The sequence below is a fragment of the Oxyura jamaicensis genome, chromosome 18 (genome assembly GCF_011077185.1).
Source record: "Oxyura jamaicensis isolate SHBP4307 breed ruddy duck chromosome 18, BPBGC_Ojam_1.0, whole genome shotgun sequence".
Classification (NCBI taxonomy): Eukaryota; Metazoa; Chordata; class Aves; order Anseriformes; family Anatidae; genus Oxyura; species Oxyura jamaicensis.
In genome coordinates this window covers 8181656-8198091 of record NC_048910.1, presented here as the reverse complement: position 1 = coordinate 8198091, position 16436 = coordinate 8181656, and the positions used below count along the sequence as shown (strand labels likewise).

Here is a 16436-nt window from a genome sequence, read left to right as displayed (position 1 = left end):
CTTCCAAAGTCAGATTCCCGTTATTGTGTTCAGAATCAGGGAAGATGCTAGCCTGATTTGAAATCGGTCATGTCGTACCAGAACTGACCTGCCACGTGAGGAGAGATACCTCCCATTCATCAGGAGAACCAGCGTGGCTACGTGCCTCCGAGCAGCCTTACAATGTCGGGTCAACTGTTGTTACTGGCAAGACACTGCTGTGGAAAGCCTGCAAGAGAATCAGGGACTCATCACTACCAGTATGTGTTGCTATGGACACCATTGAAGAAAAGCAAAATCATTTGAGAAGGAAATAAAAGACTCTTTTCCACCAATAGTGACAGGCACTCTAATAGGTTAGTGATCCTGGTGGAATGCTAATCAACAGCACAGAGAGTTGGAAGTCATGCAACTTTTAATATGCCTAGCGAAGGAGTATAGAAGTAAATTCATGTAATACATGGCTACACACACAAGATTTATTCTAATCCTTAGTAGTGAAAACACAGGCATCAAATGTTAATGCCACGGATAAATCAGATAGTATTTCTGTCTTACAAGTCTTTCCTCTCCAGGATCTCAGCTGCAAGCCATATTCACCTGAAGAGCTCATCCGCACAGTCCCACTGAACCAAACACTGAAACGGAGCTGGACTCCTTGCCTGCATAGAACTGAACAGCTTGCCCGACACCAGCAAAGCTCTGCTGATTTACAGCAGCTATGGATCTGGCCTCTCATCTGAGCTGTGAGACAATCTAATTTTTCCATTCCTCACAGGTCTGGTGGATAATTTAAATAACTGCTTGAAGGCCACCAAAAATAATACATTTTCAAACTTTTTGTTGAACTGAAAAGTAAGAAATACTGGCTTAGGACTCCACAAAATGTTCTGCTCAATATTAAAGAGTTTAATCTTGATTGAGATGGGATTTTTGTCTTACATAACTTAAAAAGGAATGGATTTTTTTTTTTTTTGTAATAGAATTGAGTAAGGACTTTGAAAATGTAAAACCATTTAAAATTTTTTAAAAAATCAACAGGTATTACTCTGAAAACATTAAAACAAAATATGCAGATTTAAAAAAATAAAACGTTTAATGGTTTCCAAGCTGGAAAGCAGTCACAGTTTTCAGCTGATATGAATCTGTAAAATGTTACGTTGCCACTAGGTCGCCATTTTTGCCCCAGGAAAACTGCTAAAATATTTTTCACAGCTGTACAAGTGGGTAAGTCCATTGACCTCAGTAACATGATTCGCACGAGCAGGGCCAGGAGCATTTACTGTTTTAACAGAACCTAAAGTACTCCAAGCAATTTACAGCAGAGATAGAGAAACAGGGGCATTTTCTCAAATCTAATTCAATCTAATTTAATTTGCAGTACAACGAAATGAATTCATAATACTAAGGAGAGGGACGAGAGTTACAGAATAAACTGGAGGGTTGCTCAGCAAAGATTAAAGGGCAGCAAAATAATTTAAAATAAATATTTGATTCACGCATTGCAAGTATTTTAGCAAAAATAATGCTCAAGAGTATCTGAGGCAGGAGAAAAAATTGGGATGATTGCAGTAGGTCGCTAATACTTGCAGTAGAACTATTCAGGAATTCAAGAGCTTCAGATCTATTATTCAGTGCCATGGTAATTTTTTTTTTTTGTCGTTCAAAGAAAATTAGGTTTACTAGACTGTGCTGCCTATATGTCTGTATTCTCTCTCAGTTATGAATATTAAATTCTTGATGGTGATTTAAAAAAAAAAAAAAGCGATATTGGGAAGAGAGATCTAGTAGCTCCCTCTACTAAGTTATTAAAAATCGGGGAACTACCACAGTCAGTGGGACAGCCGGACAGGCTGGGATTCAGGACATGCCTCTCAGAGCACAGCTCGGCTTATTCAGAGTTGATGTCACCTGGCTTGCAGCGCGCAGCAAGACAACGCGCCCCAGAAATGGGAGGGTCAGGGTAGTGCTGTCCAGGTTTGGCTCCAGATAGATTTGGCAAACGAGCTCCAGAAATTCGCTTTCAAGACATAAATCCACAGGAAACCAGGTTTCACATGTTCCATGGCTTAATATATTATAAATATTGCTATTTCCCCTCAGTGTTCAAATTATTGTTTCCAATGAGCAGCGCGGCAGGTCATTAGAGGTTACAGCAATAGCTGGCCCAGACTCGACCACAGGAAGACACCTCGCACACTTGGGAAATACATACATTGCATCCTGCTCTGACGGCAAGTCTGCCCAGAAAACAGAAGCCTCCTGCAGCTGCCAGCCAAGCGTTTTCTTCAGATCAAGTGGCAGCACACTGCACAGGCACTACAGATCCTGCTGCAAGATACTGACAGGGATTGTAGTTCCAGATATTGTAATTAGCAGTGAAATACCTGTTACGTTCGGCCCCTCAACACTACTGCTTTACACTAGGAAGTGACCAAAGGAGTACGTTTAATTGCAGACTTTCATGGCAAATTGCAATTCCTGGAAGTTTCTCATGAGTTCAAGAATGGGCAGTATAGCTTCAGAATCCATTTATGTTACAGAAAAAAAAAAAAAAAAAAAAAAAGGATGACCAAAAAAATCCACATTTTGCTTTGCTTTTACAGAAAGCTAAGGAAATTCCATCAAGCTAAACTCACAAAAGAAAACTTACAATTTCATAAAACATCTGCTATTTGCTCAAAAAATATTTGAATCACAATATCATGACCACCTTCAGGGAGGATATGCTAACAGACAAAGAAACTTCACTTACAGCTAATTACTCTGCTAAAGGCAGAAAACTTTTAGGCAACAAGAAATAGAAAAAGGGACTTCTGAAAATACTTCATTTCTTTTATAAGACTGAGATCTCTGGTCAGTATAAAATAACTGTTATCAAAGTGGATACATCTGTCCACTCCATCTGCAGGAGCTGATGGAGAGCTGAACTAAGAAGGGAGGGGACTCGGCACGCCTTCGGCTGGTGACGGCAGCACCCATGGTGGTGGGAGGCAGGAGGAGGGAAAAAGGTGAAGAGAGGGTAACGCTGCCTGAGCTCTACCTCCCCCATCCTCCCTGTTTCCCTACAAATCCACCCTGGCAGAAGATATAGCTTAGAATCTCATTATTTTGCTTCACGACTTCTCTTGCCTGTGAGAAACTGTAAGTCCACTTCTTTTTCTCAGGGTTTCAGAGTGAAAAGATTTGAAAATGGGATTTTCTGCAGCTCCCAGGGAAGTTATGTACCTAAATCCCACATTTTTAATGTGCATCTATCTCTGTTGGCTCTTTCTGATTTTTATTTTTTTGAAAATCTTGAATTAAGCAACTACAACCTTCACGGTATCAGATACAAACTTCAGCAGTAAGGCTACATCTGTTGTTTTTCACCGAATGGAATATAATCATTGACTCCTACTAGGATGTGTGAATGTCAGCAACCAAACCACAAAACAAAGTTTTTTTTTTTTTTTTTCTTTTCTTTTTTTTTTTTTTTTCCCCAGTAGGTGTCTGATTGTTGAATAAGATGCCGAATCTTACGCACCCAGTCCTGAAAATGTTAACCTGAAAGTCTGTTGGCATCTCTCAAAAGCTGAAAAGTAAGAGAAACCTAGTCTGGCTGTCTGAAAAGTTTCATTCAGATTACTTTAAATATTTTGTGGATGATTACAGTCTGAACATTTGACTACATGCCACTTCATTAGACTTACCCGGTTTTTTGTTCATACCATAGATGGGAAACTAAAAATGATCTCTTTAAAAACTCTGATATTTAATTTCCCATAAGATATGAGAGATATTCAGGGCAGTGTCTGGAAAAAAATTAGGATAATAAGGTGTATAAATCTCTGCTTCATTTGAAACAAAGCATAAAAGCCAACCCCACATTAATTTTTTTGCTGAAAGAACTTCAATAAGTTTTAAAGTAAGTGTTTCATTTACTGCCACATGCCACACATACATGGCAAACAGTTTATACAAACCACAACACTCAGCTGTTCCTGGTTAGGTAAAACAGCCCTCCCCTGAACACCCAAGCTGCTCTTGGTTCCCTCGGGACTCTCCGCTGTAGGGTGCTGGGAGAACTTACATAGGGGTTTTACTTTAATCGGGTGAAGTGTCTTTCAGGGGAAGTACTCGTGAAGCCCAGGTTGAGAGTGTGGTTAGGATTTTGTTGGCTCAGACCGAAGTGCTCTGCACGAGCTATCACACGTGGCTATCCTGGCCTGGTGGTCTAGCAGCAATGCCTTCTGTGCATAGTTCTTAGTGAACCTCGTTGACTTTTCAGCTAACTAGGAGAATGCTCCACCGTGTATACATGCAACGTCAGATCTGGCTCCAGGAAGCTACCCGGTGAAAAGGAGCTCTTCACAGCCTTCTGAAGCCAATAGCCGATGAGCAGACACAGCAAGACAGATAATAGGTACCTTAGAGTTCCTAAGACCACAAAAAAGATCGGTAATGTAGCACTGACACTTAGTGTAGGGCTTGACTATAACTAAGACAGTACAGCTTGTTTACAAGACCTTCAAGGTTCAAGTCAATGACCTCATTTATTGTGCGTGTACTACCTACAAAACAAATTTTAGCCACTTATTCCAAAAGGACATGATGAGCTTGGAAAGGCACTCAGTTTTTAAAGATATTATTTCAGTTGTCCTCACTGGCCTATAAAGTCCCTCAAATAATTTGTGCATGTTTACAATTACATATATGCAGTATTTATTAAGTCTTCTGTTGCTGTATGAAAGACATAAAGTGCCCTTGGACGGTCAAATCTATGCAAAGGTCAAAATAAAACTGACTAGATATGTAGTGTCTCTAAAAGTCCAAAGCAAACAAGGAGTGGGAGTGAAGGAAAATTATTTTATGCCCATTTTTCACTCACAGACAATATTATGAAGTGTTTGGAATACCAGAAGGTTCATTTTGAAACAGGGGAGTGATGTTTACACCAGCCCTTATATAAATATGTGTAGGTTTTATGTACTTGTTTTTACTAACACTTGAAGTTAAACTCATCTTATGTACTGCTGAGAAAAGGTGCTGGATTTTTTTATTGCACCAAACAGGTACAATGCAGCAGCTTGGCAAGCATATTCTGAATCACAGCCTGCTCCATCCTTTGTTCAGTGAAATGTGTGGTCAAAGAGCTCCATGAGTGGAGTGCTATGAAAAGGTAACCTCTACCCTGAGCCCGGCAAAGTTGCACCGCCTTACCTAAAGCAGACCAACCCAGCAACCAAAATGTATGATTAATGGAAGATTGGAAATGGAAGAATGGAAAATAATTTGCACTGCACTGTGTAGGAGACACTCCTGATTTAACAGCAGAGTAGGCCCTTGCATTTGCTGCATCCTCCTCTGGACCACGGTTTGCCATCCAAGCCAGATAAAAAGATGCCAGGTGTAGGTCAAGTATAAATGTATTACTGTGCGAGAAGGAAAATGCTATATGCTATTAGCGTTGTATCCATGTAAGGGGCTATGCTGCTTATATTCTCCAGTGTTAGCCCCCACCCTCTGCTCAAGCAAACAAACAACCCCCCCAAACAATACACCCTTATTGCTACTAAATCACAAACACAGATCAAAGGTCCTCGTTCCTGTTTCATTTTGCTCTTTTGATTGAGAAACCTTGCAAGCATGTCAGTTCTGGTGGTGGCTTTGTGATCTGGATCCTGCTTGGTAGGATCTACGCGGAGACCAACAACTCATTCTGCACAGCCCACGATGCAGGCATCAGATGACTGTGGCTTTCAGTTACTACCTCTGGACCGAAGCCAGAAGCCTAGCGGTGAAAAGCTCTTTATACCATTACCAATCCCTCGAGCCACCCAGTCCTTCTCCATTGCATACAGGTTTTTAGTGTTGTGCCTTAAGAACTGTTCTGGTTCTGAGTAACGTTCTTTGTGATGGGAGTCTTGCCACTCCCCCTCTCATGAGGGGAAAAAAAAAATACAAGGAGGGAGTGTGAAACCTATTTTCAAACTCTGTTATGATTATCTGATGCAGCTCACACTCTTGGACTCTAAGAGAGAGACGAGAGTCCTGGGGAATCTTTGCATTAGGTGAGGAGCTGAGATGTGCGTGCCTTCGTCAGTGCTGCTGGCTCGAGCTGGTGGGAGCTCTTGCAGCTCTTGCATCGGTGCAGCCACACAGTGCCAGAGGAGGCCCTTACAGGGACGCCTGCTCAGCTTTCTGGGACATCTGCAGGCTGCCCGGGCATAAGCGCATGCACAGGTTGGTCTGGTGCTGAGTGCTGCCGCAGATCCACACTTAATGGTGGCATAAAAACATCCCAGAGAGGATAGAGGGCTCCACCAGTGAGCCCCCAGAACGCCTCCTCTAAGCTGCTTTCCACCCACAGTATCCACCTAGAGAGCCAGAGGCTAAATACTGCCACCTCTGCTGTGCCTGTCCTGCTGCTCACCAAAGTGAGAGGCTCACTGTGAAACTGCACCCGTGCAGATTTCTCTTCCAGTAGCGTTTCCCTCAAACTCTTCAGAAAGCACATCACATACAGCTGCAGCAGCTTTTCCCGACACAGGACTAGCTGCAGGAGACTTAACAGTAATACATTGGTACCCAGCCTTCACGAAAGAGCGCTGTAAGCTGCTGATCCTGCAATAACACCTCTAAGGATTTAGAGTCTTTAATGTTGATTGCTGAATATTTCTGTTCCCCTCTGAACCATTCCAACAGTTGTTTCAAGCGAATGTATTCATTCCCTTCCTTTTAACCATTGGAGCTTCTTGCTTGGTCTGGGAGCAAGGAAGAGGGAATGAAAGGGTCTCTTCAAATTTGCTGTAGCTGCTCTCTTAAAAGAGAGCATTGACATAGATCCTGCAGCTCTCGCGTGTAGTAAGGCTCCCCGAGGACTTACACACAGAAAGACTGCAGGATCCTTGTGGGTACTGCAGGAAGAGTGTGGCTATTCTCCTCCCCACGCGATGAGAGTATCGTATCTATTCCTAGCATGGATCTACCAGGTGGCAGCATTCCCCTGCCAACATACCTTTGGTTTGGCTTACCTTGAAAGCGATGATGTTACATTATATGATGACGTCATTATATTTATTTCAACTTTCAATGAAGATTCCTGGCAAATCTCCGAGCTGGAATATCTTCTTTTTAATGGATCCAAGATCCAGCCAACATGGTGCAGATTACATTTATATAACACAACCCAAGTAAGGTGAACTGCTAGGAATTTTTTAATGGCTGTTGACGTTACTAAATTAAGATTATTTCTCTGTTAAAACTATGGAAGAGGAAAAACTTGTCCAGTATTTATACAAACACTACTGCTCTAATTTCTCGCTGTGGTTATTTTTGTGATGACTACACCATGCACTCAGGCAATCTCAAGAATATATCTTTGTAGTGGTATTTTGAAAAGGATACAACAAATCAAATATATTTTTTTCACTTAAGTACAAGTGCAAGGACACCACCCTTTAATGGCACGTATAACAGTTTTCTGAGTTGGTTCGTTTTCTGCACACTCTCTGGACTAATTTTGAACGAGCTTATTACAAACTTTTGGACAACTTACCTCTGGTCTATATTTTCATCCTTTCATCAGCTGTGTTGCTTTTGGCACTTTCAAATTAGCCTACAACACCATACCTTTCAAGATGTCACATGCTTTTTCCGATAAACAGAGGTATAAAGTGTTTGAGAATGCTGCATAAGCTCCTGCTCTGCACGGGCAAAGATAATGCCTTGGATGCTAAGTCCGGTACCACCAAGGAACCCCCCCGAACAGTGGGGCTTACTCCACCAGATTTTGAATTAACACGCAGTATGAGAGCACACATTATTCTGGACAAAATTAGCTACAGAGACAAAGGAGGCAAGTCCTGTACACTCCTCCTAAGGAACTGCGGCACATAGGTTAACGGACTCACCCGAGGTTACACATTCTGTGGGGGAGGTGGAAATGAATTAAAATTTCCAGCATTACATTTTAAGACACTAAAATTGCAAAAGAAACCAAAGAGTAACTAAAAGCTCACTTTCAACCTTTCCCTTCTTTTTTCTTCCCCACAGTGGTCTCTGTGAGGTCTTATGATGCCACTACAAAGATGAGCAAACAAAAATTGGCTGTGTTATGAATTGATTTCAATTTAAAAGAGCCATAATTCAATTTTGCTTTAAAAACATATTACAAAATCTAATATTAAAAAGATTTGCATAGAAACATTCATCAGAAAGATATTTTATTTGTTTGGCTTGAAACACTTCCACTACAAGCCAAACATTTCAACACTAGCGCAGGAGGACCAGAAAGTGAACCTGACCAGAAACAACAGTGAAAACTACTAGTTTATTTTTGCTCTACCAGCTGACAAAATGTAGTTATTTATTTAAAAAAATAAAATAAAATCACAGGCCCTGTGGATGGTGAAACCTGATTTTTTTAAAACCCCAAATATTCTTGTAAATGTACCAGTACCAGGGCGTTACTAGTTGAGAAAGGCTGTGCGTCCATATACCTTCCTGATTGCAGTGACTACCAGGTTAAGAAGCAAGACAGATACGGTGATAGATACACCAACAACACACTTATTTGACACTCGTGTAACAGCCACAAACACACACATCTCTGCACACGTGAAGTTTAAAATCCTCAAGCAAAAAGGCAGAGGTGGTTTCCAGATGAAGCCTGTTTGCCCCATTGCTTGGATCACGGACAGATAAATCACTGGGTGAGTCCCCTCCCTATGTAGTGGGAATATTACTTTAGTAAAGTTTGCTAATGGGGCAAAGGACCTTGTATTGTAATCCAGTGACATTTTCAACCTTCGGAGAACTTTTGTTGACATTCCCGAGTCCCTGGCTGCCATCCCAGCATGAAATAGTTTCTGTTCACATAATTCTCGTGTTTACCAGTCATGAAAAACTCTTGCTTTTGGCTTTTTTTTTTAAATAAACTTTTTTTTTTTTTTTTTTTTTGCAAGTGAAACTCTGTCTAAAAAAATATTGGCCCCAGGCATAGAAGGTTTTGCATAAATTCATGTGTGATGAATGGCTGATTTTAATGTTATTTGGGTATTTGTCAGAACCTAACAAATATACATGGTAATGGTGGTTCATAAACTTAAACATCTCAATATCCCCTTTCTTCTAGAAATAAATTACGTTTGTTTGCCCTGCCTGGAGTCCTAAGGTAGCCGACATTAGGAATATTTTAAATGTGATCATCCATCCAGCATGTCTTTCAGGCGCCACGAAGATTAAATGAAAGAATCATAAGATGAAGGTCTTTAACTTTTAATCCTTTTACAATGAACCCTTAGATAGACATGGGGGCAGGGTGCCTTCTATGTGAGTAATAATGCCTCTGTTCCTCTTCACTAGGTTAATGAATACCCTAAATGTCCCAAGATCTGATTTTTTTTTTTTTTCAAACTATTGAAATTAAAAGCAAAGAGGTGGATGGTAAAACATACCGAAAGAGTGCGAGAGGGAATGAATATGCATTCAGAGATACGCGAAACAGAGAAAGCAGGGCTGGGCTGTGTCAATGAAAGCCCCACGGGTTTACAATAATTAGCATAGATTCCCTGGGAAGTGTTTTTTTTTTTTAAAAAAAAAAAAGTTTTTTGATTCCAAGATAAATAAGGAAAAGGCTCTTTCTGCACTGTCAGGCAGCCTTTGAAGAGCACGTGGCGAGGCTGTTTGTGCAGTTGCTATCTCCGAGATCCTACCGGCGGCTCCGGTAGCGCGCACGAGCCGAGCGCTTCGCTCACTGCGCCGGGACCTCCCCGCGGCGGCCCCGCAGCACCCTGAAGAGCCCGGAGCCGGGGGCGGCGGGGCCGGGGGACGCTGGGCGCTGGAGCCGGGGCGGCGGCGTCCCGGGCTGGGCCGTGCCGAGCCGGGAGGTGCCGGGCCAGCCGGGCCATGCCCCTCCGGACCGTGCCGTGCCCGGGAGGATGCCCCGGAGGCCGGCGGGTGTCCGCAAGGTTCCCGGGCTGCCTCCGGCCGGGGAGGCTGTGGGAGGCTGGCAGAGGATCAGGCTAACGCCGTGTGCGCGCTGCAACCCCCCAGAGCCCAAGAGTCAAGTTTCAGCAGTGTCCCACCACAATGGTAGGTGTGAAAGACACGTGTCCCGCTGTAAATGAAATGTCAAGCGGTTACAAAAAAAAAAAAAAAAAAAAAAAAAAAAAAAAGCAGCAGCCCGAGGCAGGCGGGCGGTGCGGGTCCGCCCCAGGGGCGCGGCGGGCAGCGGGCGGCCCCCAGCGGGGCGAGCGGGACCCCCCCCGGGGCGCTGCGGGGCTGGGGGGGCCAGGGGGGGGCCTGCTGCCCTCCGGCCCCGGCCCCCGGCACGTTCCCACCCCCCCGGCGCCCAGCGACGGGAGAAGAAAGTGTCCCGTGTGTGTCCGTCCCCCCCCCCCCGCGGGGGCGGCCCGAGCAGAGAGCAAACAGACTGCGGACGGCTCGTGTTTTAGTGGTTGACTTTAATTCTGCGCTGCGCTTTTACTACAGGGATATAAAGAATAAATAGCAGATACTCTTCATTTACATAGGATTAAGTCATTCAAACTGTTCTCTCTATTTACAATAACATTGTGCTCTAGGCGCTTTTTTTTTTTTTTTTTTTAATCTAAAGTCCGTAAGGAGGAAGAAGAAACACACACACACACGCTTTCCGTATAATGGAAAATAGCTTTAAAACGTTTTCTTATCAAAAAGTTTGGTTTGTATCTTTTAATCCTTTTATTAAAAAAAACAAAAAACAAAAAACAAAAAACAACAACAACCCCAACCTACTTCGCCAAAGCGAAGCAACTTCTCTCTGGAATATAAATACCAAAAAAAAAAAAAAAAGATACATTAGCAACGATCAGGGTAATAGTCTTAAAAATACAGTAGACGCTGATTATTTCACGTATAATACTGACCTTTTAATAGTATATTAAAACGGTGCCATATATACACACAATATACATTCTCCTACACGTTACAGTGCATTACAACGTTAACCAGAAAGCAAGTGTCTTTTATTTTTGTTGCAGCAAAGGTCCACGTGAGTCCGCCAGGCAAGGGGCGAGAAGGGCGAGCGGCAGCCCTAGCAGGAGCACTTGCACTCCGAAATGATGGGGTACTGGATGGGTATCCATGTGCACCTCTGCCCTCCCCGACGCTGGCACCTCCACCTCAGGATCGTTAAATGCACGGACTTGGCAGGTTTGCAAACCATGCCTTCTGGGACTGAACAAGACCTTTTACTGTAGCAGCTGCCCACTTTGACGTACCGGGGCCAAAAGCGGCTGCCGAGATCGTTCCACGTGTATAGGACCGGGCAGAAGGTCTGGGACCAGAGCCACATCTGCAGCTTCCTGCGCAGCTTCTTGCTCAGCCTATGCTTCTTGCCCGGCTGCAGCCCGTCGTAAAACTCCAGCCCTTTGATTTCGCTGGGCATCGCTCCCGAGGGTCTCTGCCTGAGCAGCAAGTCCAGCTCGGCTAGATCGTCCACCCCGAGCCGGTCCTCGGGCAGGGAAATAGCCATAAAGTTAGGGTCGAAGTGTCCGCCCATGAGGTTCCTTAGCAAGGTCTCGTTAAGATCCTTCTCCTTGGGGTCGAAGATAGGGTCCGGGTGCTCGATTAGATCCACCAAGGGCAAGTTGTCGCTGGGAGCCGGTCGGATGTGCAGATAGTGCTGGCAGGCGCCTTGCTCTAGCCGGAGACCCAGCAGAACCACCAAGGCGTATATAGTCACAAGGCACTGGGAATGATCCATCCTTGGGAGACCGGTGGGGGGGGGGAGAGGGGGGCTGGGTTCACCAAACGGCAGGGGAAGAAGGTGCGAGCAAATGCATCAGAAAACTTGTACGGGGATATCCAAAATAGCTTGTCTTTACGGGGGATCCCCTCCGCTCCCCGCGCCACCAGCAAAGACGGCCCCCGAATATGCCAGGAGAGCAAGCCCCCTGCAAACACTCTCTCTTGCAAGCCTCTCTGTAAAATTTCTCCTGGTGGAGCCGCTCCAAAATTCTGCCGCTGCTGCTGCTTCTCTTCGCCCTCCCCGGGCAGGGGAGATGCCGCTTTTTGTTGCGAATTCTGCTCGCTGCTGCAGCTCCGCGTTGTCTGCCCGTGCGTGTGGAAGAAGTTGTTGCCGATTCTTCCTCCCCGTTCCTCTCCGCCGTTCGCAAAGCAGCCTCCTCAGCAGCAACAGCAGCCACGCACGTTGGCACCAGTTTGTCTGCTTTGCAAGGACCCAAAGCCTTTAAATTTCCTGCACTTTCAGCTTCATCTCCATGGAAACCACAGACTCTCTTCTAACCCACCCCACCCCCCTTAAAAAAAAGAACCACCACACACACAACGCAACCCCCACTCCCACAAAAGTCCAGGAGCGCTTCCCCCTTCCCACCCGGCAGACACCCTCTGCTGGGGAAGGCTGCAGGCGGGAGCCGCCGCCGCCTCCCCCCCGCCGCCCGCCGCCGCCGCGCCCCGGGAGATGCTGCAGGGGCTGGGGCTGGGGCTGGGACAGGGACAGGGACAGGGGCAAGGGCAGGGGTAGGAGCAGGGGTAGGAGCAGGGGCAGGGGTAGGAGCAGGGGTAGGGGTGGCCTTGGCGCCGGTCACCCCATGGGCGCAGAGCCGCTGGCGGCGGAGCGCAGCCTGCCCCGCTCCTGCTCCCCTGCCCCGGCCAGCGCTACCTGGCCGCTGGGGGGGGGGCCCGGGGGGAGGGGGGGACGACGGGGGGGTCCTTGCTCTAATTCCCACTGCGTGCCCGGCCGGGGGGCCGCTGCCGGCACCTTCCCGGGCGGAGCGAGCCCTCTGCTGGCGGCGCCGCTCCGCTCCGCACCGCTCCGCTCCGCGCCGGGCACGGGCAGGGAGAGCGGGGCCGGCCCGGGCAGCGCCTCCGCCGGCAGAACGGGGAGCCCCGGGGAGCTCGGCTCGGCGACAGAAAGCAGCTGGGGGAGGCGGCGGGGAGAGCACCGGGGGTGCCGGGGCTTCTGCGGGGGGCTGGGGCCGGGAGCTGCGCGGAAGGGATGCCCCGAAGCCCCCCAGCACCGGCGGGAGGAGCGGGCCCGCGGCTGGGGTAAGTTCCCCTCGGTACGGGCAGGCAGCCGGCCTGCTGGCAGGGGAGACGATCGGGCTGCTGAGATCTCGGGACAATCTCCTCGAGTGCTTGAATCCTGCTGCTGTAGGCTATTAGGCTCTCGGGAGCCTGAGTTTAATGGGGCTGAAGCTTTGCCATTTCTCCTAAATTATGTATGTGTTTGTTTAAATGTTACTCTTCAAAGTTAGGGTCTTAAGGAAAGCAACGTATAGACTGTATTACCCAGGGTGAGCTGCTTGTCCAAGAGTTAACTGAATTTTTGTCATCTGTTTTCACTCCCTAAGTTAAACTTCATGTGATGCTGCTTTAAAACTTAATTTTGTTTATTCCTGAGCAGGTAGGGCATTTTATAAACACTACAGAATTAAAATAACTGACATGAAAAGGATGGAAAACCAACCCACGCTCTGCACTGGAAAAGGAGCCTCATGGTGACACTTGCCACTACCATGTCAGCGCAGGATCTGCTGGAGTTTTAGGAGGTATTTTTTCACCTGGTAGTTCAGGTCTCTACCTTCATCCAGAACCTGATAAACGTTCATCGCTGAAACTTGGCATTCAAGTTGTCTGTGTACTGAGGGAGAAGCCACACCTCCAGTCTTTCAAAATAAAATGCCCCAAAATTCAAGGAGTAGCAATTGACCAGGAAACGAAGACAGACATTGTGCTGGATTTGGTCTTTAACTGGATGTGACTTGGTTACTTAACTGCCTGCCAGCAGGACAGCAAGGTGCTCAGGTCTGCACAGACCCAGCAGGTTGCTCAGGCGCTGCTGCTTCTGTCTCAGGTTCTCGCTGCGGGTCTTGGCCTGTTCACATGCTGGTTCCACTCCTGCCTGCTGGGAGATGCCCTCTGGAAGCAGCTCCTGTGTCCCGGAGCTGAGCTGGTGAAGGTCTGTTCATCCCCCTTCATTCCTTCGCCCTCCTTTTTTTGGTCACCCCACAGGACAAAATGGAATTGCATGTTTCCTGACACACTGGAGCCTAAGCCCACGCTCAGAGCTCATGATCCACTTCTCAGCAGTGGAAGCAATGCTGGGTTCTGTCAAGGAACAAGGATGTGAAAGTACCGATGTACCTGCTCAACTGCGCTGCTGCAGCATCGCTCTGTTTTGTAGTATTGCCTGGTGTGCCTGATTTCAGGAGGGAGAGGTGGTGAGGATGGGTGATGAATCCTAGCAAGGGGTCAATGGTTTTTAGGTTGCTTGCTTGTCTGGCTCTTTCCTCACTATCTTCCTCTGTCCAGTCTCATTTCATAGCGAGAACTGGAACCGTTTAGGGAGGGATTTCATTCAGGCTGTGACTTCCAACCAACTACAAAAACGGGAATGTGCAGTGTTACGTGTCCGAGGAATAGAGAAACTGCTCCTCCTTGGATCCCCTCCTCCTTTCTCCTTCTTTTTGGAAGTCTTTGTTGACACACTTCCACTTCTTTCTAAAAGAGTTCTATGAAAGTAGTCAAATATTAAGTTGGATCAGATTGTTTTCCCAATGAAATTACTGCGAAAATGGGTGAAATTACTGCTGGTATGGGCCAGTTCCTCTGCGTTGTGTACATGGCAATGCTGGCCAAGGAAAAACTGGGAAAGGTTGTAACCTGTAGCTCTATGCAAATGCTTGGGAATTTGCTCTTAAACTACCTTATTTAAAGGCACAAAACCCAACAATAGGTTAAAGCACAAGTGTTTTGAAGAGAAAGCAAAAATTCTGCAGTTACAATGTGATGTCTTGTATGTCTCTTTTAATAATCAATTCGGTTTTACTCAGCTCAGTTAAAAACACTTTTTTAACTACCAGTCTCAGAGTCTACAAATAAAGCCTATAAAGCTTGTGTCCTGTCTGCTTCATGCCAGGTGTGTGTTCAAGATTCTTAATTCCTAGATTCTAAACCACGCTCCCAAGGAGGCACTCAGAGCCCTTACGCAGCTGCCCCTGGTTACAGGTAGGAGGAAGGATGGACAGGCTGCCTCCCGCACGGCCGGCAGTCCTGAGCGGGGCAGGCTGGGGCCTGGGAACTCCTCCGGCGCAGGTGCCTGCGTGGGGAGCACCACGCTCCTGGCGAGGCTGCGAGAGCTCGAGGGAAGCAGAAGTGACAGAAGTTGCTTGTGGCCCAAGAATTTCTTGGTGGAATGGCTGATAGCAGGACTGGGGAAGAGCTGCCAGTAACAGCTCTGCCAGAAGCCTCTGGGTCAGAGGGAAAAGAGATTTGGATGCCCATCAAACGGGTTCAGTGCAGGGTTTGCTGAAAACAGCAGTAAATGAAGCTCAGAGGTAAAGGGCCTGATCCAGACTCTGTGTATGATGCCAGCCCTGCCTGGTATAGGGAGAGGGGCCAGCGGCTCGTAGAGGCCTTAGCTGGTCACTCTACTGGCAATGGAGCATGAAGCAGAGGAGGAAACAACTCCTTTCACCTCAGCTTTATTGGTTCTGGAGTGCTGACAGTAGTAAAAATGTGTTTTTTCAGTAGACAAAGCAAATACAACTTTCAAGGCACGCAGGAAGCCAATGTGGGCAAGGCTGAGATGCTGCTTCTGCAGGGTCACATCTCTGATGAGGAGAGAGGTATGCAGCCTGCCCTGTTATGACTCTGGAGGCACAGCTCTGAAAACACATTATGTAAGGATCTGATTTCAGTCCACAACAGCAAGGATGCACAGAAAGAACTCAGGAGAGATTTGTTTCCCATTCAGTCTAAGGGAAATGGCCCTACTTACCGCCCCAGCCCCACTTGCGGCGCTGCCACGCTGCTCTCAGTGCATGGGCTTGAACCAGCCCAGTCTATAAGCAAGCAGCACGGAGAGAATCCCTCAGAAAGTAACGAACCACAACACCAGGAGGAGGAAGAACTATGCCAGGTGCACTCGGAAGCAGTGTCTTTCTTAGGAAAGGAGGCTTCCTCACAACCATCCTTATTTCCCTTATACTTGAAGATTATTTTAACATAGATCATGAACTCCTTGCCTCTCACTTCTTATTTTCCAAAACGCATTGGCATATGAGACGATGGTTTGTTAAGTAAAGCAAAACCAACAACACGACCAAATAAATCCTCTGCATAGCTCTCATGCAAATTTCTCATATGGCTTTGGGCGGTACATTTCCTAGCTTTCTGCCTTCCTTATTTGTACAGCAGCAATGCCAGCCCTTGCCTTCTTCATGGAGATGCTGGAGGGCCTGATTAGAGTAAACCTGTATCAGTGCAGACAAGAGTCTAGTATCTTACGAAAATTACAGAGGAAATCTGTGACTGGCAGAGCAGACAACTGATGTCAAATATTATTCTTATGTCCTACTTAGCTGCTAGACTAACTTTCTGTCTCTTTGTCACAGCCCTATACATTTTTTAAGAAACTCCTTAAGATTTAATTTTCCACTTTTTTTTTTTTTTTTAAACTGTGA

At 46.3% G+C, this 16436-nt stretch overlaps 2 protein-coding genes across 3 annotated transcripts; one reads left to right on the top strand and one right to left on the bottom strand.

Annotated features, from left to right (window-relative positions):
- The first annotated feature begins 1925 nt into the window (after positions 1-1925).
- LOC118175938 (translation initiation factor IF-2-like) lies at positions 1926-14869 on the top strand. Of its 2 annotated transcripts, XR_004755205.1 has the most exons (3): positions 1926-1936; positions 12890-13017; positions 13563-14869. XR_004755205.1 is itself a non-coding variant. In XM_035342620.1 (2 exons), the coding sequence occupies exons 1-2, from the start codon at positions 12228-12230 to the stop codon at positions 13730-13732; spliced, it is 960 nt and encodes a 319-aa protein (XP_035198511.1). In that variant the 5' UTR covers positions 12191-12227; the 3' UTR covers positions 13733-14868. The 2 variants fall into 2 exon arrangements, 1 of the variants encoding a protein (XP_035198511.1); XM_035342620.1 differs by lacking the exon at positions 1926-1936 and having other exon boundaries at positions 12191-13017; positions 13563-14868.
- NOG (noggin) lies at positions 10408-11774 on the bottom strand. The gene has a single exon (XM_035342621.1). It carries the CDS (start codon positions 11708-11710, stop codon positions 11039-11041), a length of 672 nt encoding a protein of 223 aa, XP_035198512.1. The 5' UTR covers positions 11711-11774; the 3' UTR covers positions 10408-11038.
- Positions 14870-16436: the final 1567 nt, after the last annotated feature.